Source organism: Narcine bancroftii, chromosome 1 (genome assembly GCF_036971445.1).
Source record: "Narcine bancroftii isolate sNarBan1 chromosome 1, sNarBan1.hap1, whole genome shotgun sequence".
NCBI lineage: Eukaryota > Metazoa > Chordata > Chondrichthyes > Torpediniformes > Narcinidae > Narcine > Narcine bancroftii.
This window is the reverse complement of record NC_091469.1, coordinates 193,062,253-193,087,665: the sequence shown is the minus strand read 5'-3', so window position 1 is coordinate 193,087,665 and position 25,413 is coordinate 193,062,253. Positions and strand designations below refer to the sequence as shown.

The 25,413-nt window shown below is 39.1% G+C and overlaps 1 protein-coding gene across 2 annotated transcripts in view; it reads left to right on the top strand.

Moving 5' to 3' along the window:
• Positions 1-25,413, top strand: part of LOC138736609 (protein GPR107-like) — a 122,841-nt gene that overhangs the window by 60,135 nt on the left and 37,293 nt on the right. For both annotated transcript variants that reach the window (XM_069886397.1, XM_069886402.1), the window contains 3 exons: positions 11,381-11,430; positions 13,059-13,142; positions 18,113-18,234. In XM_069886397.1, coding sequence (XP_069742498.1) covers positions 11,381-11,430; positions 13,059-13,142; positions 18,113-18,234 — 256 coding nt within the window. The remainder of the gene's footprint in view (positions 1-11,380; positions 11,431-13,058; positions 13,143-18,112; positions 18,235-25,413) is intronic.

Genomic DNA, 25,413 nt, shown 5'->3' with positions numbered 1-25,413 from the left:
GAGTAGGGAGGTTATGATGAAATTGTACAAGGCATTGGTGAGGCCAAATTTGGAGTACTGTGTACAGTTTTGGTCACCAAATTATAGGAAAGATATAAACAAAATAGAGAGAGTGCAGAGAAGGTTCACGAGAATGTTGACAGGATTTCAGGGTCTGAGTTACAGGGAAAGGTTGTGCAGACTGGGGCTTTTTTCTCTGGAGTGTAGAAGATTGAGAGGGGACTTGATAGAGGTGTTTAAGATTTTAAAAGGGACAGACAGAGTAAATGTCAATTAAGAAAGGGGGAGATTCAAACTAGAGGACATGGTTTAAGATTGAAGGGGGAAAATTATAAGGGGAACATGAGGGGAAATTTCTTTACGCAGAGGGTGGTGGGGATGTGGAATGAGCTTCCGGCAGTTGTGGTCGAGGCGGGATCATTGGTTATATTTAAGGAAAGACTGGATCGTTACATGGATAGGAGGGGACTAGAGGGGTATGGACCGGGTGCTGGTCAGTGGGATTAGGAGGGTGGGGATTTGCTACGGCATGGACTAGTAGGGCCGAACTGGCCTGTTCTGTGCTGTAAGTGGTTATATGGTTATTGTATAAAGATATCATTAATTTCCTTTTGAGTATCTGTCTCTGTTTTTATAGTGTTTTATTATTCTTGATGACACCTGTTTTAACTTGCCAAGATAAGATTTTGTGCCTGTTTGCCTAACTCATAATATTTTTGTTTAGTTTTAATATTGCTTTTTCTGTTCTATGTTTGTAATGTATTGTATCTTAGATTTTTATTCTCCAGTAGTCTGTATTCTTCTTGTAGTCCTGTTCTTTTTTTTTCTAATTCTGTAATATATTTCTCCAAGCTGTTTACTTCTCCCATATGTTCTCTCTTAAGATATTTAGTATAGGATAACCTTCTGAGACATCGACCCTCAGCATCACTGGGTAAGTCATTGAGTATTTTAAGTTTTTGGATTGCAGTTGTCTCTTTACCTTGTCAAATTCTTTTCTTTGTTTGACCAAGACACGGCTAAAGTCCTGAAAAAAGATGACTTTTTTGATGGCCACCATTATGAGCCATTGCTATTTTTTGAATATTCGTATGCTGCTCCCAAGATCCCATCCCGCTCCTGGTAACTTAAAATTCTTACCAGGACTAGTCATGGTTATTGTTCACTGGTTCTTCTGGGTCTGAGTGTCCGGTGAGCCCTTTCAATTTGCAGCTTTGCATTTAGCTTGTTTTGACCCAGCATTTGTGGGATCCATGTTTCAAAAAGGCTCACTGGGTCTTTCCCCTCAATTCCTTCTCTCAGTCCAATAATTCTTACATTATTATGTCTGCTGAAAATTTCCATATGGTTGATCTTGTCTATCATTCCTTTTCTGTCTGTGTCCCATGTTTTTGCTTTCTCTTCCAGAGTCTAACCTGTCTGTTGTTTTGTCCGGCTCAGCCTCCACTTGTATCACCTGTTCTGTTAAGTCTTCCACACTTTCTTGAATTTCAGATATCATTACTGATATATCTCCTCGCTGATTCAATGCACGTAAAGAGAGTGCATATAGTTTCCATATTGTTCAAGATATTGGCTATATCTTGGGCCAACCCCCCCCACCAGCTCTGCCGGATTCAGCTGGTCCCAAGGCTCCTTCTGTGCCACTCCTCATAAGGCTTTCACTCTGTGTTCCTGGTTGAACTGTTGTTTCCTCATTTTTCGTTTTCAGTTGCCTTGATCGTTTAGTACAGTATCCATTTTTGATGGTTAAATTCTGATTTTTTTTTTTGAACTTTTTAACTGTCTTTTTAATACTTTTCCTGGAGAACTCTTTCAGAACACATCTGCTCAGACCTTATTTCATTCTTTAAATAAGGGGACCACATTTGCCATTCTCCAATCCTCTGGCACCTCCCTTGTGGCCAAGGAAGATGCAAAAATCATTGTCAATGCCCCATTTATCTCTTTCCTCCCTTTCTACAGCAACCTGGGGTATATCTCGTCCAACCCCAATCTTGATGTTTCTAAGAAGATTCAGCACATTCTCCTGCCAAATTTTAACATGGTTCAGCATGCAAACTTGTTCCATTCTGACCTCTCCTTGACCAAGGTCCTTTTCTCTGGTGAATATTGAAACAAAGTATTTATGTAGGACCTACCCAACTTCCTCTGTCTCCTGGCATATGTTGCTTCCTTTATTTTTAAGCAGTCCTACCTTCACTCCCATCATTCTTCTGTTCTTCATGTAAACATGGAATGCCTTGGGAGTTCTCCTTAATCCTACTTGCCAAGGCCTTCTCATGCCCTCTTTGAGCTCTCCTCAGTCCTTTCTTAAGTTCCTTCCTAGCTTCCATACAATTCTCATGAACCCTTCCTATTTTTGCTTCCTAAATCAGACGTATACTTCCTTCTTCCTCTTAACTTGTTGCCTCAATTGTTTGGTCAACTGAAATTTCCTTTTCCTATCATTTTTTCCCTGTCTCAGTATGACAAACCTACCCCTCACAAGTGGGCCCTGAACATCCTCCATATTATTTCTGTGCTTTAGCTTGAGAATATCTGTTCCAAATTTACTCTCCTGAATTCCTTCCTCATCCCATCATAATTTGCTCTTCCCCAGTTAAACACTTCCCAGTTTGCCTGCTTTTATTCTTGTTCATAGCTTTGTTAAACCTGACCAGGTTTATTACTCAGTTCTCGATCCGGTACGGCCTCTCCTCTAGTCGACTGGCCACGTACTGTGTCAGGAATCCTCCTTGGACAGACATGAGGAATTGTGCCCCATCTCTCCCTCCAGCATCAAGGAGGAACCAGTCAATATCTGGGAAGTTGAAGTCTCCCACAACAACTTCCTGCTCCCTCTCCCCCACCCCTCCCTCCCCCCCCCCCCCCCCCCCCCGCCACTGCTGGTGATCCTCCTGACCACTAGAGGGAGTCAGAAACCAGTTTGCAGCAGCTTGGGTTGGAGATGGATGTCTCCTCAAGATCATGAATGAGTTCTAAAGCTAATTTAGTTGTTTTAAAAGAACTCTAGTTTCTTTATTAAAATTTTTAAAATCATGTGCATGGTACCAGGAATGGAAGAAACACGAGGGGGCAGAGTGAGAATCAGTCTATAGCAGCAGAGAAATGGAAAGTGTGAGAGTTCCTGATGCTGTAAATTATACTAGAAATGCTGGCCATGAGTGGAAGTTGTTCAACAAAGATTCATGCTGTACCTACAAGCAATTGGACTCAATAGCAAACCTGATGCATGGAAGATTGCACTGCTACTTATTGTGGCGGACCTCAAGTACTAGAGGCTTTCAATACATTTGTTTTTGCCAAGGCAGCTGACCAGAGCAAGTTTGACAAGGATATCGAGATGTTTGATGAACACTGTTCACCAAAGAAAAATGAAACGTTCAAGAAGTATGTGTTTTGTTCGCGCATGCAGCTGCAGGAAGAGAGCTTTGATTTTTTTTTTCTTAAATGGACTTGAAATTAAAATGTAGAACATGCAATTTTGGATCACTGCAAGATTCAATGATCCATGATCAAATTGTGTTGGGGATTATTGATAAGAAATGAGTGAGAGACAGAGCTTCCCTTAGCTGGAGCTATGAATATGTGCCCCGCCAGTGAATTAGCTCTGCAGCACACAAAAAAGTTCAGTGAGAGTGGAAAAGCCAGTGAAAACTAAGGAATAGCCATAGCCACAGAGTGTGTCCTTGAACATAAACAAAAAAACAAGGTACAGGAAACAACAAAAAGATGGACAGAATCACTACAGAAAGTAATGTTTTTCCAAAGGGAAGCAAAACAGAAGTAGAAATGTGCAAACTATAGAAGATACTGTACACACTATAAAATAAACTGCTCTCAGTGGCACATTTTTCATGGGTGTGGTAGTGCAGAAAGACTCTAAACCAACAGACACTGAACAGCCAATTTCCACCCTGTTCTCAAACTCAACTGGTCTATCACTTGCAACACTTTCCCCTTCCTGGATCTCTCCGTCTCCATCTCGGGAGACAAGCTTTCCACCAACATGTATTACAAACTCACCAACTCCTGCAACTGCCTTGACTAACACTCTGTTCCCTGCAAAGATTCTATACCCCTTCTCTCAATTTCTCCATCTCCACCGCATATGTTCCCAAGATGAGGTCTTCCAATTCAGAGCTTCTGAAATGTCTGCATTCTTCCACAAACATGGCTTCCCCTCCACCACTATTGACTAGCCCTCACCCACATCTCCTTCATTTCCCTCTCATCTGCCCTAACCCCCGATGCAACCAACATAGAATCCCCCTCATCCTCACCTACCACCCCAGTAGCTTCTACATTCAACACTTAATATAGGGTCCCACCACCAGAAACATCTTTCCCGCTCCTCTCGGCCTTCCACAGGGACTGCTCCCTCCAGGACTCCATCATGCACTCATCCCTCCCCAACCATCGCATCTCTGACACCTTCCCCTGTGCCCGTAGAAGGTACAACACTTGTGCTCACACCTCCTCCCTCACCAAGGTCTGGGGCCCCAAACAGGCCCTTCATGTGAAGACAAACTTCGTTTGTACATCCAGAGGACTTATTTACTGCATCCGGCACTCCCTTTGTGGTATTTTCTACATTGGAGAGACTGGTTGCAGATTGGCGGATCACTTCGCTCAGAACCTCCTCTCCGTTTGCAAACTCAGCGACCTCCCAGTGGTCAACCATTTCAAATCCAGGCCACACTCCCATGCTCACATGTCTGTCCATGTCCTTATGTACTGTACCACCCGCAGATTGGAGGAACAACACCTTATTTTCCGTCTGGGCATCCTCCAGCCAGATGGCATGAACATTGACTTTACTGCTTTCCATTAAACCTGCTTGCCTTTTCTTCCCCTCCCCCATTTTTTGCCTTTCCAGTTCTTTAACCTACACAGCCCTGCTTTTTCACCCCCATCCCAACTCTGCTGTCCCCTCCCTCTCTTCTCCACCTGTCATCTTTGCCCTGCCATTCCCCTTCCCTCCCACTCTTTTGTTCTGATACTCGCTGGCATTTTCTCCTACTCTGATGAAGGGCTCAAGCCTGCAACATCAGTTATGTATCTCTGCCTTTGCTACATAAAAGACTCTGTTTGACCTGCTACGTTTCTCCAGTATTTTGTGTTTTTACTGTTCTGAAGGAAGTAAATCCAAGATCCTACACTGTCAGAAGTGAAGATGGTCAAATACTAAGAAGGAATCAAAAGAGCCTGCTGAAAACGCAAGAGACAATGCAGGAACAGACAAGTACAGAAGATCCTGTCTGCACAACAACAGAGGAAACACTACCAGTGCTAGACAGTGGTGGATCAGCAGAGCCGACACAAGCATCTGTGTTAAGAAGATTCACATGTTATCAAGGCACCTGACAGGCTGAATTTTTAAAAGAAAAAGAACTGCACACTTAAAAAGTTTGTGCTGCTGATGTTTGTGTTTATCTTTGTGTTACATCGCAGACCAGCAGCAATAGAAATTCACCAAGGCAATGTATTTTCTTTTAAAAACACTTTTTTTATTAATAACTACTGATAATATAACACATTAGTCAAATTAACCCCAACTGTGGACGCGTGTGCGCGTTAATTTAATTCATGCAGTTCAAGGAAATAAGATACCAACAGTGGCTGTTGCTTTATACGCAGAAAAAGCCTTTGAATGGAAGAATGGAATTATTTATTCAAAATATTACAGAGGTACAATCTACCAGAAAAATATATTAATTGGATTAAAGCATTATATAATGGACCATTGGTGAAGGTAACAGTAAATGGATATGTATCGAGCCAATTTAAATTAAGTAGGTCAACAAGGCAGGGATGTCCATTATCTAACTCACTGTTCGCTTGAGCAATAGAACCATTGGCAGAACTGACAAGAACAAAATAAAAGGGATAAAAATAAAGGAGAAGGAGAATAAAATCAGTTTATTTGCAGATGACATTATTAGTATACTTAACAGAACCAGAAATATCAATAAAAGAACTACAAAAGAAATTGAAGGAGTATGGAGAAATATCGGGGTACAAGATCAACGCAAATAAAAGTGAAGTGATGCCAATGAGTAATGCGGATTACACAGAATTTTAAAAAAGAATCACCATTTAAATGGCAAACACAAACAATCCGATACCTAGGGATCAGGTTAGATAATAACTTAAGCCACCTGTACAAACTAAACTATCAGCCACTAATAAAGAAATTACAGGAAGACTTAGAACATTGGAAAGAATTGCCGCTAACGTTGTAGGGAGGGTAAATTGCATTAAAATGAATGTCTTCCCAAGGATACAATACTTATTTCAATTGTTACCAATTCCCTTAACAGAGAAATTATTTAATGAACTAAAGAGAATAATAAGGAAATTTTTATGGAAATGCGGGGGGGGGGGGGGGGGGGAAACCAAGGATAGCGTTAGATAAATTAACAGAGAGATACAACCAAGGTGGTTTGCAGTTACCAAACTTTAAAAATTATTATAGAGCAGCACAATTAAGGTATTTATCAGATTTTTATCAGACAAGGGAAAAACCAGATTGGACTAAGAGCTAGATAAAATAGGGGAGAAGGTACCGGAACATATACTTTATAAGTGGGATGAAAAGCTGGTACAATATAAAAGCTCACCACTATTGCATCATTTACTCAATATATGGAAGAAGATTCACTTAGAAAGGAAAAAAAACAAATGTCCAAGTACCAAAATTATTATTGACGCAAAATCAACTAATCCGTTTTACAATAGATAACCTTTCCTTTAGAGAATGGGAGAGAAAAGGAATTAAAAGAATAGAAATTTGTTTTTTGGGAAATTTATTAACATTTGAACAAATGAAGTACAAATATGGAATAACACATGGTACAATGTTTGCATACCATCAACTGAAAGCCTACTTAAAGGATAAATTGGGAAACAGATTGAGATTACCAGAAGGAAGCAGCTTTGAGTGTGTGATTACAGACACAATGATAATTAAAAGATTTATAATGAACGTGTACATCAAGCTGCAAGATAAGGAAAATTATGAAATAAGCTATAAACCCAAACAAAAGTGGGAAAAGGATTTAAACATAAAGATAAAAAATGTACTGGGACCATTGCCTGAAGAGGGCGCACAAAATCAGTGAACCGGTGCGGACTCGAAAGGCCAACATGGCCTGTTTCCGCTCCGTAAATGGTTATATATGGTTACGCATGATACAGTATAATTTGTTACACAGGTTATATATCACACCCCAAAAGTTTAAAAAAAAATGGATCCAACATTATAAGATAGATGTTTTCGCTGTGAGAAGGAAATGGGAACAACAGTACATGCAATTTGGGCATGTGAGAAAGTGAAAAAGTTTTGGGAAGATCTAAATCAGATATTAATTAAAATCACAAAAAAACAACATACCAAAAAATCCAGAGATATAAGAAGTAAGGAATTGGGCCTCAAACTGGATGAAGCGCAAAAAGATTTATTATGATAGCCTTAGCTGTAGCAAAAAAATGTATAATGTCATCTTGGAAAATGGAAGAGAGCATGAGTATACAGCAATGGTACATGGAAATGAATAAATGTATTCCATTGGAAAAAAAACATAAAATTTAAAAAATAAAGTCACATTATTTGAACAAATTTGGGAACCGTACATGGAACATAACAGAGAGAGCTTGCCTCGGATCTCCATCCCCTAAAATGATAAGAAGACAAAATGACTTTATCCAGTGTGTAAAAGTAGATGACACATTTTTCTTGTTTATTTTTCATTGTGTGATGACATTGTTTAATGGTTTTATTGTATTGTATATGTTGAATGTTTATTCATTTTGGAGGGGGGTGGGAAGGGGGGAGGGAAGTTCGGGGGGAGAAAAGGGGGAGAAAATGCCACTGTGTATATTTAAGAGGGAAATGTTTATGTATTTTGATTGATACGGTTTACAATGTTAAAAATAAAAAAATATATATATAAGAAGGCAAAGCAATGGTAAACTTGCAACTTGATGGCAAACATACTGGTTCTACCACAAATGCAGTTTCCATTTGCAATTGCCTTCCCTGCATGTCAAGAAAATATATCTTGCAGGAAGTAGGTAAAGATTTTGAATTTGTAAGAACACACAGGGGTAGTGTCAGAGAAGTTTGGAAGTAAGGTAGATTTCCAAATCACTCTGTAATCCATGTCAAATATAGATTTAATATTTCTTCAAGCAAATACAGTAAAATCCCCATTATCTTGAATTCAAGCAACTGGCAAAAATTTGTGGAAAATACATACAGGTACTCCCTGACTTGAATCCATCAGCACACACGACCGAAAATTTGTTTAAAAATATCTAAAATTTACACTGTTTATGTTGTGTTAAGGATACAGGGCACGTAAGAGCCAAAATGTGCAAACTTATCCTGTTAGCTGGCATCCCAGGGTCCATAGGCTGGGTGCGGCCATCTTGATTCCTGTGTGCATGTGTGGTTTGCGTATCGGAGTTTGGTTGGTGCATGCATGAGTAAGGGCGCAAATTCATTATTGTTAGGGCGTTTAACTCTCACGCATGCGCCAGCTAAACTTCGATACATGAACCCACCACACATACGTCAACCGAAGACTCGCGCATGCACACAGAAATCAAGATCACTGCGCTCAGCCTATAGATCCCAGGACACCAACTAACAAAGTAAGTATGCACATTTTGGCTCTTACTTGCCCAGTTTTCCTGTTATAGTTTGTCAAATACAACAAAAACCGCATAAATTTTATATTTTTAAGAAATGTATGCAATTCCGTCATGCGTCAATTCCGAGATACGACCGATCCTTCAGTCCAAATTACGCTCATTAGTCAGGGAGTACCTGTAGGTAAACAAAAAATACGAAAGTTTAAAATTGGTGCCCTCTAGTGGTTAGTTTGCCAATCACTCAACACGCAATCTCAAGCAACCTGAAAATTCACTTATCCAGCATCTACCAATCCCCATAGGTGCAGGATACTGGGGGTTTTACTGTATTGAATATGTAAGTGCTAGACAAAGGAATGTCCTTGAGTCAGAGTTTGGCAGCACAGCAACAGGCCCTTCAGCCCAGTATCCATGCCAACCCTTCAGCCAAATATCCATGCCAACCAAGTTATCTACCCTAGCTTGTCCCATTTGCCTGTATTTTGCCCACATCCCTTTGACCTTTCCTATCCATGTATCTCCATGTCGATGCAATCATGAAGAAGGCTCACCAGTGGCTATACTTTGTGAGGCGTTTGAGAAGATTTGGTATGTCACTGAAAACTCTCAAACTTCAACAGGTCTACCGTTGAGAGCATTCTGGCTAGTTTCATCACTGTTTGGTTTGGAAGTGCCAATACTCAGGACAAGAAAAAAATTCCAGAGGGTTGTTAATTCAGCCTGCACATCACAGGCACCAGGCTTCACTTTATCGAGGAAATCCACAAGAGATGGAGTATTAAGGAAAGCAGCTTCTATCCTCAAGGACCCCCACCACCCTGGCCATGCCCTCTTCACTCTGCTACCATTGAGCTAAAAGGTACAGGAGCCTGAAGATGTGTAACTCAACAGCACAAGGACAGTTTCTTCCTCATTGCCATCAGATTTCTGAATGAACAATTAACCAAAGACACGGCCTTAATTTAACTTTTCGTGCACTATTTTTTTTTGTAAGGTAGTTTATATGAATGTTTACACTGTGATGCTATGGCAAAATGAATTTCATAACTTATTCATGACAAATTCTGATTTTAAACCCATCTCTACCACCTCCTCTGGCCACTTGTTCCAGATACCCATCCCTGTCTTTGTGAAAAAGATCCCCCTCAGGATTAATTTTAAAGCTTTCTACTTACAATCTTAATATATGCCCTTTTTTTTCCCCACCAAGGGGAAAAAGACTATGACTATTTACCTTACCTATGTTCTTCATGATTTTGAATGCCTCTTAAAGGTCCACCTTCAGCCTCTTAGTCCAGGGGAAAAGTTTCAGTTTCTCTAGCCTCTGTTTATAATTCAAGCCCGCCAGTCTTGGTAATGTTCTCATGGCAAAGGTGAATTTGCACAGCTTTGTGGAATTATTACTTAGCCCTTTCAGAGAGCTGTCACAGGCATGGTGGGCCGAATAGCTTCCTCTTCTGCCATGTTATTGTGGACTGTTACTACTTAAAACCGTTCCATGCTTATTTTCTTTCTCTTGTCCAGACTAATCTTGTGAAACTGACAGCACATGCTGTGTGAAACTATGCTGGCAACAGCAGGTTTCTATACTTAACGTGTGCGTGAGACTAAGTAGTGGGCATCAACGCGAGCTGTACAGATTGAACTCTCATTTTGTATAGAATCTAAAAGAGCAGGTTTGCTGCCTGCTGTTATGGTTTTGAGGTTTTAACTAAAAACATGGAGAGAAAAGCTCTGCATTGCTGATTAGACAATATATCTGAATACTTAAGCCATTTAAAAATTTGTGTTAGTATCTTTTGAATGCTACATTACACCGAGACTGAAACCAGAGACCTTTATTTTGTGGTGATATTGAATATAAATATTCAACATAGAAATTTCATGATAACCCTTCTGAGATAGGTTCCAAACAAACAGAATTAAGCAGCTATTAATAGTTAATACTGGAACAAGTCTATTATCCATTCCGCACAACTGCCCAGGGAATAACTCGACATGGATCTTCAATATGCACAATGTGAAGAGGCTTAGCACCTGCTGATTTGTAAGATACAAATTGGCCTGTCAAACAGCCACAACCAAGGTTTGCCATCTGTATCACACAGAAGCAAAGAAGTACAGTTTGACAGGCCATTTGTTTCCTTTCTTCCGAATCCTTCATAGCTGACAGGAGAAATGTTATTTAATCACAGTGCTTCAGGAGCATGTTTCCATTGCACAGTGCAGTATCAGACTTTGTGTCAAGCAGGTTTTGCTCACACAGGTTAAATTTAGTTAAAGGTCATGTTGTAGTTAGTGGTGTGAGAACTGTAATTCTGAACTTTCCATTCTTACTCTGCTGAGGGCCATGGACTGGATTCCTCTTGAGGTGTCATTCATATTTTAATCAAGCCATTATGCAACATCCTACTTAACGTATTCATTCATGCAGTTTCACAAAGGACAAAAATGAGAGCTAACCATTAATTCTTCCTACATTCTCCTATATTTTACAGGTTTTGAGATTTTCCTCAAATGTTTACAACCTTGGTGGCATCTTGTGTTATTAGTGTTAATTATTTTTTTTCCAATGAAAGGCATAAAAATGCAATATGGAAATGTGAAAAAGCAAAATATTGTCAGATACTATTTTCTCTTTAGTTGTTAGTACGAGAATTGTATATTGATTTTTCACCTGAATTCTATTTATTTTTCTCTATTTTATATTTTTTTGCAGCTGCAATTAACTTGGCAAAATTAAAGCTCTTTAGACATTACTATGTCATGGTAAGTGTGCAGCTCATGTCTGAACGTAAGCTGTATATCAGGGTAAGAATTCAGTAAAACATACTATAATCCTGATGTTTTCTGGATCATTGGGTGGGAGGATGTTTATGGTCAGGAAACCTGCAAGTGCAAGTCTTATTTTTCCATTTCCATCCAAGTGTTATTTTGATTGACACAGACACCCTTGCAATAGGATACGGCCAAGGAACTGCTACGTCTCATAATTATGTAGGTAAATTGTGATCAGGGATGTTTACGGATGTCGATGATTACTGAGGTGAGGTTTATTAATTGATGATCGGATGAATGGGATTTTTGTGGGTAGATACTGAGGGAGTTTATTGCTAAAGCTTGCTCGTACTGGAGAGAGAACTCATTCTTTCCTGGATAATAAGTGTTGGAAGCTGCTTGATTACTTGTATATTGTTGAAAAGGAAAGCAGTGAATGGGCATTATGTATTCAAGTCATCATTTTAGTTTTGAATAGTGATACTCTTTGGCTTTTTTCTGTTGCTTCTTGACTGCCTCATAATGGGAACATAACAAATATGAAAATAGTTCATAAAGGCAAACTGTAGAAGTCCTGTAGATCTTAATTAAAGATGCTGCATGGTATAATATGACAGAGAAGGCTAAGAAATGTGTCTTGGAAAAATTAAAAAGGTTACATTATAATCCAATAGGGAAATAAGAATTATTTTTATTGAAACAAAGATATTTAAGATCTAATGGAGCAGATTCAAACAGAAATTGCCTCATCTGATGAATTAAAAAGTGACTTGATAACAAAAAAATATGATCCAAGATGAAAGGGCAAAAGGATAGATTGGGACTTTTTGTGTGCAGATGGCACCATTTTTGAATGCTGGGGATTGAAGAAAGCAGAATTCTGAAATAGTGAATATGTTTAAAAGAGATATTTAAAGTGGAAGTTAATGCCAGGAATGTGACGAAATGTACGCCTTGTTCAGAGAGTTAAACAGTAAAGTCTACAGACACTGTGATCGCTGGAGAAACTCAGCAGGTCCCCCAGTGTCCATAGGAGACAACTATGTATAACCCACATTTTGGGCTTGAGCCCTTCGTCAATGTTTTTCCTGCTGAGTTTCTCCAACCGTCGTTGTCCTAAATGGCTGACCACTCACAGAAAAACACAAAAACTGCAGATGCTGGAATCTTCAGTGAACAAAGAGAATCTGAGGGTCTCAGTGAGTCAGGCACCATCCATGGAGAGAAATGGTCTGTCTAAATTTTCTGTTGAGACCCTTTATTAATACTGGGTGAGATATCAGCGTGAGACAGTGCCTCTGATATCTTGACCATAGGCACAGGAAGCCACAGCAAAACTAAATCAGAATTTTGCTATCATCAGTGCTCGACTATTCAATAACTGCACAAAAAATCTAATTTATTTCTTTGATCTTTTGGCTTGGATTGTTAAAGTTACCCTTCTGGAATCTGAAACATTCCAAATGAATGATCTATCTTTTTTAAATTTCAAGGAATGTCAGCCAAACTTATTCAGCTAAAAGCTAATTTTACTGCCCTGGTACTCAGTAAATAACATTTGGCTGAACTTTGATTGTCTATTGTTCTAAAATGCTAATTTTGTTTCTCCTCTATTTCAGATTGTGTGTTATATTTACTTTACACGAATCATTGCAATTTTGATCAAAATCATTGTACCCTTCCAGTGGAAATGGCTATATCAGGTAAGCCAATTTATTGTCCGAGCTCTCTCCACAAAGTTTATTCTTTGGTTTTTTTTGAGACTTAATTCTACAATGAGATGCTTAGTTAGCTGGAAAAATTGGCTATTGCATTTCTTAATCTAGATGTAATGGACTTGAATCATTCTATGGAATATCTATTCTAAACTGAAGGACCATGGTGGCATTAAAAATTGTGCAATGAATTTGTTATCAATTTTCTCTGAAATCCTTCACATTTCCTTAAGCCATCAATAGAAAATTTATAGTTTGGTCACAGAAATAATGTTCCTATAAAATTTTATTGCAGGTTTTTAACATGTGAAATGCAGACATATAAGAGAGAGATCAGAATCAATCGTCATGAACAAGTCATGAAATTTGGTGTTTTGCAGTAGCATCATAGAGCAAACATTCGTATTATAACTATCTTACAACATTATTATATTTTTTTTTTTAAATAGTTAAAAGTAAGGAAGTGTCTTTGGTTTATTAATTATTCAGGAATCTGACGGCAGCGAGGAAGAAGCTGTCCTTGTGCCGTGGCCCTTTGAGTGCTCATCTTTAGGCTCCTGTACCTTTTTCCCCCAATGGTAGCAGAGTGAAGAGGGTGTGGCCTGGATGGTGGGGGTCTTTGAGGACAGAGGCTGCTTTTTTAAGACACCGTCTCATGTAGATAGAGCGAAGTCTGGTGCCTGTAATGTCACAGGCCGAGTAAACAACCCTCGAGTTTATTCTTGACCTAAGAGTTGGCGTGTCCATACTAGGCAGTGATGCAACCAGCCAGAATGCACTCCATGGTGCACCTAGAGGTTTTTGAGAGTTTTCAGTGATATACTGAATCACCTCAGACACCTCAGAAAGTATAGCCACTGCCGAGCCTACTTTGATTTTGCATCAACGTCCATTGGTTGCCAGGGATGACACAGTGAAACCTCATGCTATGAAGTATAGAACCTGTTCTCTTTGCTCCTTGTCATCAAGGGTATTGAGGCCAAGAGCCAGTCTCACACCGGTTGCGTTTTTTAAATGACATTGGTAAGTAACCCCTGAGAGCTTTTAATTTCAGAGAAATTAGAAATCAGAGAATAAGCAGCTGAGAAAGGAAAAAGATCATTTTAAACCTTAAAAAAAAACACCCTGCCATTTGGTATTTATCAAATTGAAAATTCCCAGAGTTGCTGAATGCAATTTTTCACTTGAATGAATATGATTTATATTTGCATGTACAGTTATTATCTAACTTGAAGCTTGCCCACGCCCCACCAGAATTTTTGATTTTTTTTTTTAACTCTTTTGTAGACCTGACTTGATCTAATCTTTAGTGTCCTTCAGCTTGAATGTCTGTTCATTTCAAAAAGAAAGCCCCTATACATTATTACTAGTGAGAATAAGCAAGAGATATTTTATTTCTTTTAGTTTCCTTTCCAGGAACCATGTTAGATTTCTGGATTGAAAGAAAAGAGGAGGCAAAAAGGGAGGAGGGTGTGAAGACGGATGGGAATAATGGGAGAGGAGCTGTGATATTTAGTCCATGTTTGTTAATTCTTCCAGATAGAAACTGAAATGCAATTATTTAATGTTAATTTGTTTCTTAAATAGCTCCAATTCATGTATGTGCATTCCTGGTATCCCTATTAAATTGACCTTTGTACTATTGTGAACCTGTCTTGTACTTGTAAGTGATGTTTTGCCCTTTGTATTGTGTTTGATACTTTGTATAACACAAGATCACCTTTCAAGTACTTCCTTCCAATGCTGAAATGGCTAAGTTTTAATTCAGAAAGTTCCTCAGAGTTGAGGCGACAACCTCATCTGGCAGTATTTGAATGTCACCCATGTGTTTCATTGACCAAAATGAATGTGAGGTTCAAGATCTCAAAGCACTAAAAAAAGTTACCAATGCTGGAAATGCTCAGCAGAACAGGTGGCCTCTATGCAGAGAAGCTGAGTTAGCATTGGATCAATGACTTGTTTTCAGAAAGAAGAAAGTTTAGAGAACAAAAATGTATTTAGAAATGGTAGAGATGGAGTCAAGGGACAAAGGATATGACTTTGAGCTTCACTGACACATGGTCAGTTGAAATGGAGTAGATAGGGCTTGTTAATTGCAGCTGTTTTGCCTGGATTGATGCAAAAAGAAAATGAAAACAAGGAAAACCTGAAAGAAAAACAATGTTGGAATTGTAGTTTCTTCTTTGGCTTGGCTTCACGGACGAAGATTTATGGAGGGGTAAATGTCCACGTCAGCTGCAGGCTCGTTTGTGGCTGACAAGTCCGATACGGGACAGGCAGACACGGTTGCAGCGATTGCAGGGGAAAATTTGTTGGTTGGGGTTGGGTGTTGGGTTTTTCCTCCTTTGTCTTTTGTCAGTGAGGTGGACTCTGCGGTCTTCTTCAAAGGAGGTTGCTGCCCGCCGAACTGTGAGGCGCCAAGATGCACGGTTTGAGGCGATATCAGCCCACTGGCGGTGGTCAATGTGGCAGGCACCAAGAGATTTCTTTAGGCAGTCCTTGTACCTCTTCTTTGGTGCACCTCTGTCACAGTGGCCAGTGGAGAGCTCGCCATATATTTATATAGGTTATATTTAAAGCTGTGTAAATTTACTATGCCAGCCTCCCTCCTTGATAACATTCTCAACAATCAAAGCTGTTTTGAAAAACAAACTTGCATTTCCTACCTTTCTGTTCTTCTGCAGATTGGTCTGCTGTTTCGTTCACTTTAGCTTTTCCAAATTTGTTGGATTCACCCTGGGTATTTGCTGCCACCTTGCTGGCTTTTCCCTCTAATGACAGACTCGCTGTTGACCCAACATCAGTGATTGGTGGCTGATTACTGCCAAACTTCAGAACTGTAATTCTAGGAATCAATAAGAGATGTATGTAAACATCAAGGAGCAACTAATGTGTTATGATTGAAGATTTCAAAGCCAGGTTCTTTTTTTGCCATGTACTCACTGTTGTGTTCGAAAATCAAAAACAAAAAGTGTTACAGATGCATCAGTTGGTGGTTTTTTCTTCAAAAAGCAAAAATCAACATCTTCTTCCTAACTGTGAGGCGCCAAGATGCACGGTTTGAGGCGATATCAGCCCACTGGCGGTGGTCAATGAGGCAGGCACCAAGAGATTTCTTTAGGCAGTCCTTGTACCTCTTCTTTGGTGCACCAAGTTTACAAGCCCTGCAATTGCTGAAAGGTGACACCAAAGAATACTGGAAATAGCCAGAACTGGAAAGGCAGGTTGTCTGAGCATGTTGAATTCAATGTTAAGTCCTGAGATCTGCCAGATTCGAAAATGGGATGAGCAAATAGCAAGCTGCTCGAGGAATTCACCAGGTTTAGCAGCATCAGTGTGGGAATAAAATGAATTTAAGGTTTCAAATCAAAATCCTTCATCAAGACCACACCTTTCAGGCCTATAGTGATATTGAACTCTTCTTCTATCACCCCACCTCTATGCCAATTTCTTTGGCAGGAACTTCCCACTGATGACAGTTCCTCACCACTTGCTTTTGGACACCCTTTTGAGATACATTTATTTTGTTCTTACCCATATTATTTTTAATGCACCTTTTTTTAACCACAGATAAAAGGTAGAATTTTTTTTTGACAGAATATGGATCTTGTAAACTTCTTGACATTTAACCAAGCATTTGCAGTAGCTCAGTGACCTGTCTGTCTGATGCTCAGCCTCCTGGATCGCAATGTGTGAACACTCGTGAATTTCCAATTCTGGTGCTGTTACTTCAGAAAACCCCAGTTGTGACTTTGTTGTTATTATTGAGATAGAAGAGTTCAAACTGAAATTAAAAACCAATTTAACAAAAGGATGAAAATTCACTGCCACACAGGGATGAAAATTCACTGCAACTTTCTATGAAATGGCCTGTCTTTGTGATGGCCAGGGCAGCATGGGAACTGCAAAGTGATAGCCACCACTGGGAAAATAATTTGGCAATATTCATTGCTTCGTCTTGCATTTGAAGACCGGTTACTTCTGAACATTCTCTGGGAAACCCAGAATCAATCCTTCATGGAAGAAGAAAAGAGACAATTGACCAAAATACATTTGAATGTAAAATTAAAATAATGCAATAAGGAACTAATCTTTAAAGGTGTTTTTCCCTTGAGCGTAGAAGAGTGAGGGGAAATTTGATATAGATGGAGTAAATGCAAGCAGGCTTTTTCCACTGAGGTTGGGTGAGACAAGAACTAGAGGATGTGGGTTGAGGATGAAAGGGTAAATGTGTTAGGAACATGAGGGGAAATTTCTTCATGCCTGTGAATGAGCTGCCCATTGTAGTTGTGGATACAGGCTTGATTTTGATATTCAAGAAAAATTTGAATAGGAGGGGTAGGGAGAGCTATTGCCCGGATGCAGTTCAATGATACTAGGCAGAAAAATAGTTCAGCACAGATCACATGGGCCAAATGGCATTTTGATGTACTAAAGTGTTCTATGGTGCTATAATTGCTATATGGCATTATTTAGTGTTTAGTTGAATTATTCATGAATTTAAACAGCATATGCTTCTTCTGGGACATACCTATATTAAAATTTCTTCATATTATAATCTAAATTAGGTTAATTTAGCGATGCTGCCTGAAAATCATTGCTTAATTTTACTCTGTGCTTAATTTGCTAAAGGCAATATTTTCTGAATAATATTGTTTAATTTTCTCCCTTTGATTAACTTTATTGCAAAATATTTTTTTCTTGTAATTAATTAATTATATGATCATCTGACAAAAACTGAGTCGTGAATTGGGTTGGTGAATCCTTATGCCATTTGTTGTCATGAGTGCAGAAATGGCATGCGAGCTCCAAGACCTTCTCTGAATCTACATTATTCATTTCATTTGATGTGTTTAAATTCAGAATTGTTAAATTCATGAATTTCTAGTATCAGATTTTCAGTTGGTCAAGAATATTTTTGAAAAAGTTGATTTTCTGAACATCACTTTTAATTTAAGTTCCTAGATGAACTCGCCACACTTGTGTTTTTCTGTTTGACGGGCTACAAATTTCGACCAGCTTCAGATAACCCCTACCTTCAACTATCTCAGAATGAGGAGGATGTAGAGATGGATGAAGTGTAAGTACATCCAACATGGTTATATTTAATTCTAGATCATAACTTCTGAAGTGTGGGAGGAGAATGGAACAAAACTGTATTGTCTTTTGCTGGTTTGAAAATTCCAATAATATAAGAAGCACTTGGTTTGCCATTGAAACATCAAATCCAGCTGGTAAAGTATTAAAAGTTCTTGTGGAAGACTGGGCGAAGGTGAAGTTTCTTAAACTATCTGCAAGATATACAACGTCACGTGTGTCCCACAGATTCTGTCATACCTTTTTAAAAAGGAGGCCAATCAACGTGCAGGAGAATTGAAATATCACAATCTTTTACAGAGACAAAATAGTGACAATGAATTCTGTTGTGTGTTGTCACAGCGACAAGTTGGGAAGTGGATAGTGGTGTATGTAAATAATTTATGAAGATAAATAATTTTCACCCTAAGATTTTCTATTTCTTTAGTGGACACAGTGAGTGAGGTTATTCTTGGTACTGGATTATTTAGGAACCACAAGAAACTCTTCCACTACACATGATGTGACTGGTGGCTCTGCAATCTTGTTCACTGTTCCATTGAATTATTCTTGGGTTCTTATTTTAACCTCTTGGATTATATTTTGAAACTGATGCTTGTTATCTTTGTTCATTGGGCCTGGTAGAGCCATCATTAATAATACTCATGTCTCATATAGTTATTCCCCAGGAGGCCGGTGTAAAATAAAATTATTTTAATTACAATTTCATATCAAATTTCTTTTTGAGGAATCCACAAAGGAGTCCATACCCAAGGAAAAAAATGCAAAGCTAAAATTAAAATTTTCTAAATGTATATCTGGCAAAGAGTTCACAAGCAAAGGGCAAGTAACCTGATGGATTATAAAAGGGTTGCATTTAATAAGCATATTCTGAGTTAAAAAGCACAGTAGTCCAAACTGTAAATAGTATTCCATTAATAGACTATAGACATTAATAGTTTAGTTGCCCATTCAGAGCCAGCTCTTCAGCGCTTGACGTCCTGCTTTGCGGAAACTGCCAAAATGTTTGGCCTGGAAGTCAGCCTGAAGAAAACTGAGGTCCTCCATCAGCCAGCTCCCCACCATGACTACCAGCCCCCCCACATCTCCATCGGGCACACAAAACTCAAAACGGTCAACCAGTTTACCTATCTCGGCTGCACCATTTCATCAGATGCAAGGATCGACAATGAGATAGACAACAGACTCGCCAAGGCAAATAGCGCCTTTGGAAGACTACACAAAAGAGTCTGGAAAAACAACCAACTGAAAAACCTCACAAAGATAAGCGTATACAGAGCCGTTGTCATACCCACACTCCTGTTCGGCTCCGAATCATGGGTCCTCTACCGGCACCACCTACGGCTCCTAGAACGCTTCCACCAGCGTTGTCTCCGCTCCATCCTCAACATCCATTGGAGCGCTCACACCCCTAACGTCGAGGTACTCGAGATGGCAGAGGTCGACAGCATTCGAGTCCACGCTGCTGAAGATCCAGCTGCGCTGGATGGGTCACGTCTCCAGAATGGAGGACCATCGCCTTCCCAAGATCGTATTATATGGCGAGCTCTCCACTGGCCACCGTGACAGAGGTGCACCAAAGAAAAGGTACAAGGACTGCCTAAAGAAATCTCTTGGTGCCTGCCACATTGACCACCGCCAGTGGGCTGATAACGCCTCAAACCGTGCATCTTGGCGCCTCACAGTTTGGCGGGCAGCAGCCTCCTTTGAAGAAGACTGCAGAGCCCACCTCACTGACAAAAGGCAAAGGAGGAAAAACCCAACACCCAACCCCAACCAACCAATTTTCCCTTGCAACCGCTGCAATCGTGTCTGCCTGTCCCGCATCGGACTGGTCAGCCACAAACGAGCCTGCAGCTGACGTGGACTTTTTACCCCCTCCATAAATCTTCGTCCGCGAAGCCAAGCCAAAGAAAAGAAAGAAAAAGAATAGACTAAAAAGGACTTAATTTGTGTGAGTATGAGAGTTTAGTTTCATATGAATAAGTACTATGTGCACAGATGCACCAACATTGTTGCTTGCTACAGCCACACAGGTATTAAGATACACCAAATACACCAATATAAAATAAAACAATGTGTATTTTGGTACATTGTGACCAAACTTTGTACCAAATAAGACAACATATATATCCAAGGAATCAAATTACACCTCATATCTGAAGGTACATCATAGAAGCATTGGTCAACATTTGATTGGGAATCATTTAAGGCAGGTGACCAAAAGCTTGAGAGCACAGGTATGTTTAACCATAACTTTGGAGAAAAGAGAGGATTTGAGATGAAATTACAGAACTTGGGCCCTTGGCAGCAGTGATGGAGGAGGAACATAAATTGTGTGTGTGCCAATATTTTGGAGGGTTATATGACAATCATTTGCAGAGATTAGGATAGGTGAGGCCTCAGTATGCTTTGAAAACCAGGGTGAAGAAATCAAAACTCAAAATCAACGTTTCTCAACTGGGAGTGTAGCATGTGTGTGTGTCAACAGACAGAGAGGTAGATGGATAAACAGAGTTTGGAGAGTGACAACAAAGAAGCTGCCCATGAGGGCCATGGAATAGTCATTCTGAGATAAGTATATCGATGAGATCAGCTGAAGATGAGTGAAATTGTGAGTGGATCTGGCTGACACAGGAACAGAAATTCTTGGTGACGACGTTGATTTATAATCCCAGGCTCAACTTTGCATCAAATTGAACATCAAGATTTCAAACAGCCAACAGTATCTGACAGATGTTTTCGCTGTAAAAAGGAAACGGGAACAACAATACATGCAATTTGGACATGTGAGAAAGTGAAAAAATTTTGGGAAGATTTAAACCAGATATTAAATAAAATCACAAAAAGCAATGTACCAAAAAACCCAGAGATCTTCCTTCTAAGTAATATAAGAAATAAAGAATTTGGAGTTGATTTAGATGGAGCACAAAAAAGATTTATTATGATAGCCTTAGCTGTAGCAAAAAAATGTATTATGTCAACCTGGAAATTAGAAGACAACTTTGGAATACAACAATGGTACATAGAAATAAATAAATGTATTCCATTAGAAAAAATAACATATAAGTTAAAAAATAATATCACAATATTTGAACAAATATGGGAACCATACATGAAATACAATAGAGAAATCCTACCACAGACCACCACCACCTAAAATGACAGAAGGAGAAGACAACGAAATGAACTGACTCAGTAAATACAAGTAAAAGACAAAAATTTCTGTTTAGTTTTATTAAGTGATGGCATTGTTTAACAGGTTTAATGTATCTTATAGATTGAACTTTAAATAAATGGGAAGGGGGTGAGGGAGGGAGGGAAGGGAGGGGGGAAAAGGGGAGAAAATGACACTATATATTCAAGAGAAAAAATGTCTGTATGTATTTTGGTCAGTATGGTTTATAGTGTGAAAAATAAAAAAAAATTTAAAAAAAAGATTTCAAACAGCCTGATTCGACTGGTGCAAAACATATTTTTAAAGCTTTTTCCTGAATAATAGTATCTATTGTTCATGACAACTTTTGAAATTGAATAAAAGGGTGTAAAAACATTAAACATTAGAAGTTCTTGGCACTGCCAAGATCTAACGAGCTGCCAGATGAAGTGGTGAATGCGGGCTCAATTTTAACATTTAAGAAGAATTTGGACAAGTACATGGATGGGAGAGGTTTGGAGGGCTATGGACTGGGTGCAGGTCAGTGGGACTAGGCAAAAAAATGGTTCAGCACAGACTAGAAGGGGCCTATTTCTGTGCTGCAATGTTTTATGGTTCTAAGTAATATAGTGAGTAGAATCAAGCTCCCATTTGCTGCCTGTTTACTCTCCAGTGTTTTAATGCACCAATAGCATCTGTATCTGATCTCAGCAATGCAGAAGCCAGAAGCATGCTAAAGCCAGTGTATTCAGACTGCCTAGGGGCAGTTGTGGATTATGCAGATCTGAGGGATGAAATGCACTTCACATCCAGTTCAAGAAGCATCTGCATTCAATTGAATGGGATATCTGAACTTGCTTGAAAAAATAAGATAGGGGAAAATTTTTGTTTATTTTTAAATTAATGTACAGTAGTTTAATAAAATGTAAATAGTTTTAATTTTAAGATTATTTAAATCCCATTAAACTTTTTTATCCCTCTATATGTTGAAGATGTATTTTTTTTAAAAAATGAAACGTCCTCAGCAACCAGGAGGCTCTGGGTACAGTATGATCCAGCCCAGTGAGTTCTGCCACAGGAGGCACATTGCTCTGAGTTTTCAATAGCCCTTTTCACTCTTGCATCCCACTAAATTGGCTGTTAAATGTCCAGGGATAGGAATGGGGGTTTGGCTTTTCAGACTCGACCACTCTTAACTGGGACACTGAACGCTTTCACATTTGCAAGGAGCCATCCCCGGGGTTAGGACTGTTCTACCTTCTACCGTTGACTTCATGACACATCGAGCAATGGTGGACCTGTCCTAAATCTTGATCAATGTATTGATCTTATATTTGAACAAAATTAATCATGCCTAATTATAACATAATTAAGCTTTATGCCCTGTTGTTGTGCCAACCTATATAAACCTTTATAAGGGACCATGGGAAAGTGGTAACAATAAATAGTAATAGCGGACAATTTTTAAACAGTGTGGGAAAGTTGGTAGTGCTTTAGCACACAATTTATATTGCGTGTGAAAGTTTGCAGCCCTATAAACGCACAATTTCTATAGTATGGGAAAAGCTGGTAGCACTATCACATAGAATTTATAAGGATCATGGGAAAAAGCGATGGTGGACCTGCCCTCCCAGAATGTCATGCGGCAAAGAAAGGGCTGTATGCTCAGCTGCATGCATGGAGCATTCATAGAGGGATTTCTCTGTCGCATGGCATTTTGGGATGTCAGGTCTGCCTTTGCTTATTCCCCCCCCCCCATGGTATTTATAATTTGTGTGCTATAGCACGACCAATTTTCCCACTGTTTAAAAATTGTTCACTATTGCTATTTATTTATTTCTCTCTCTCTCCCTCTCCCTCCCTCCCTCCCTCTCTCTCTCTCTCTCTCTCTCTCTCTCTCTCTCTCTCTCTCTCTCTCTCTCTCTCTCCCCCCCACCCCCCAGCCCCCACCGTGACTTTCCCATGGCAAAGTTTATACCTTCATTTTAATCTTTTCTTCCTGCACTCCCGCAAAAACTTGGGTCATTTCAATCCCACAATGAAATTACCCGCTTCACAATTGCCTTATTGCAACACTGGTGTCTGCAGTCACTGGGGATTGTACTCGGGGTCGAGGCCATCAATCCCCAGTGTAAGATTATGTCATCTGACACTGGTGTTAAGCTGATTTTGCTTTCACACTAGACATTTCAAAGGCCGATTGGTGATTAATTCCTGGGATCACTTGTAAGTTTGAAAGGGGCTAATGAAACTTGCAACCTGAAATTGTAATTTAAAAAATAAGGTGTGGCGTTTGTTTTGGTGACTATCTGAAATAAATCTGAAATGAAAACAGAAAATGCTGGAAAAATGCAGATAAATTTACTTAATTTTCCATAATCCCTTTTTAATTATTTTTTTCAAAATACTTTGTTCCTTGAGATTGTTGAGTTAAATTACATAATTTTATTCCTCTTCACTGCAGGCATATTATTTGATGTATGCTAATCCATAAATGTGGCTTTACTAGTGCTTTATAAAGGCACTCCTGTTATCTTAATTCAACCTTGGTCTTTTCAAAGATCCTGTGAATTGCTATGCTACTTTAAGTCAAGTTTATTTTCATCTGATTGTACAAGAAGCACCCAACGTAACAGTGTTCTCTAGTCCTCAGTGCAAAGCACGCAGACGCACAAACAGACATAACACACATACAAATAATACATATGTAGAGCAAGTATTCATAAATATAAATAAATATTGTTTCATGAATATGAGACTCTCGGATGGTTAGCGTGAACAGTTACTTTCGTGGTTCAGTATTCTCACTGCCCATGGGAAGAAGCTGTTCCTCAGCCTGGTGCCACTGGTTCTGATACTTCTGTATCTCTTCCCTGACAGGAACTACTGAAAGATTGTGTGAAAAGTGTGTTAAAATGCTGTCAGGCCCTATAATCTCCTTGGTTCTTGACTACTGCATCTCTGCAATGCACATCTTGCCACTAATTTTCTTCAAAGCTTTTAGCAGAATGAGATAAAATGTATCAATTGTCCTTTCTCCTTTATCTCCAGTGAAGATTTTTTCCCTGAAATAAAGCTTTCTCTCTTAGTAAGGGCACCGAACAGATGATGTAATTTGTTGAATTATTCTTCGTTGCCAAATGTTTGAGAAAACACAACATTTGACCAAGTACTCCAATATGCACATTTAACATAGAACACTACACTACAATACAAGCCCTTTGGCCCTTGATGATGTGCTGTCCCATAAATTCTTAAAAAAAGTACTAAACCCTCCCTAACCCTTCCATTTTTTGTCCATCCATGTGGGTATCTAAGAGTCTCTTAAATGTCCCTAATATTTCCCCCTTCATCACCATCCCTGGCAAGGCATTCCAGGCACCCACAGCTTCTGTATATTTTTTTAAAACTTAACCCTGATGTCTTCCCTACCTTCACTTTGTACATTTGTGCTCTGATGTTTGCTATTCCTGCTCTGGGAACCAGGCGCTGGCTATCCACCCTATCTATGCCTCTCATAATCTTGCAGACCTGCATTAACTCTCCTCTCATCCTTCTCTGCTCCAGAAGGAGAAGTCCAAGCTCTATTAACCTTGCCTCATAAGACATGTTTTCCAATCCAGATAACATCTTGGTAAATATCCTCTGAACCCTCTCCATAATGTAAAGGTTAAAAGCTTGTGTTTTTGATTCTTAGTTAATTTTGTGCCTACCTCTTTAAGGAAAAGTATTGTTTGTAGTGTTACCATGGTGACTATGACATAATATGTTGTAATATCCACACAGACTAAGAGCTTGCATCTCGTTCTTTGATAAACTATGAAGGAGTCATGAGCTTGAGATAATATTCTTTGAATTTGTCTTATTTTGTCTTGTACATCTCTTTAAAGTTTTATATCATTATATCTTTAAATATCGCCGAATGCTTTGTTTATTCATCATTATGAAAATCTTAATGCAAAGTTATGCAAAATGTTTATCCATTTTATCAACAAATTAAAGCCA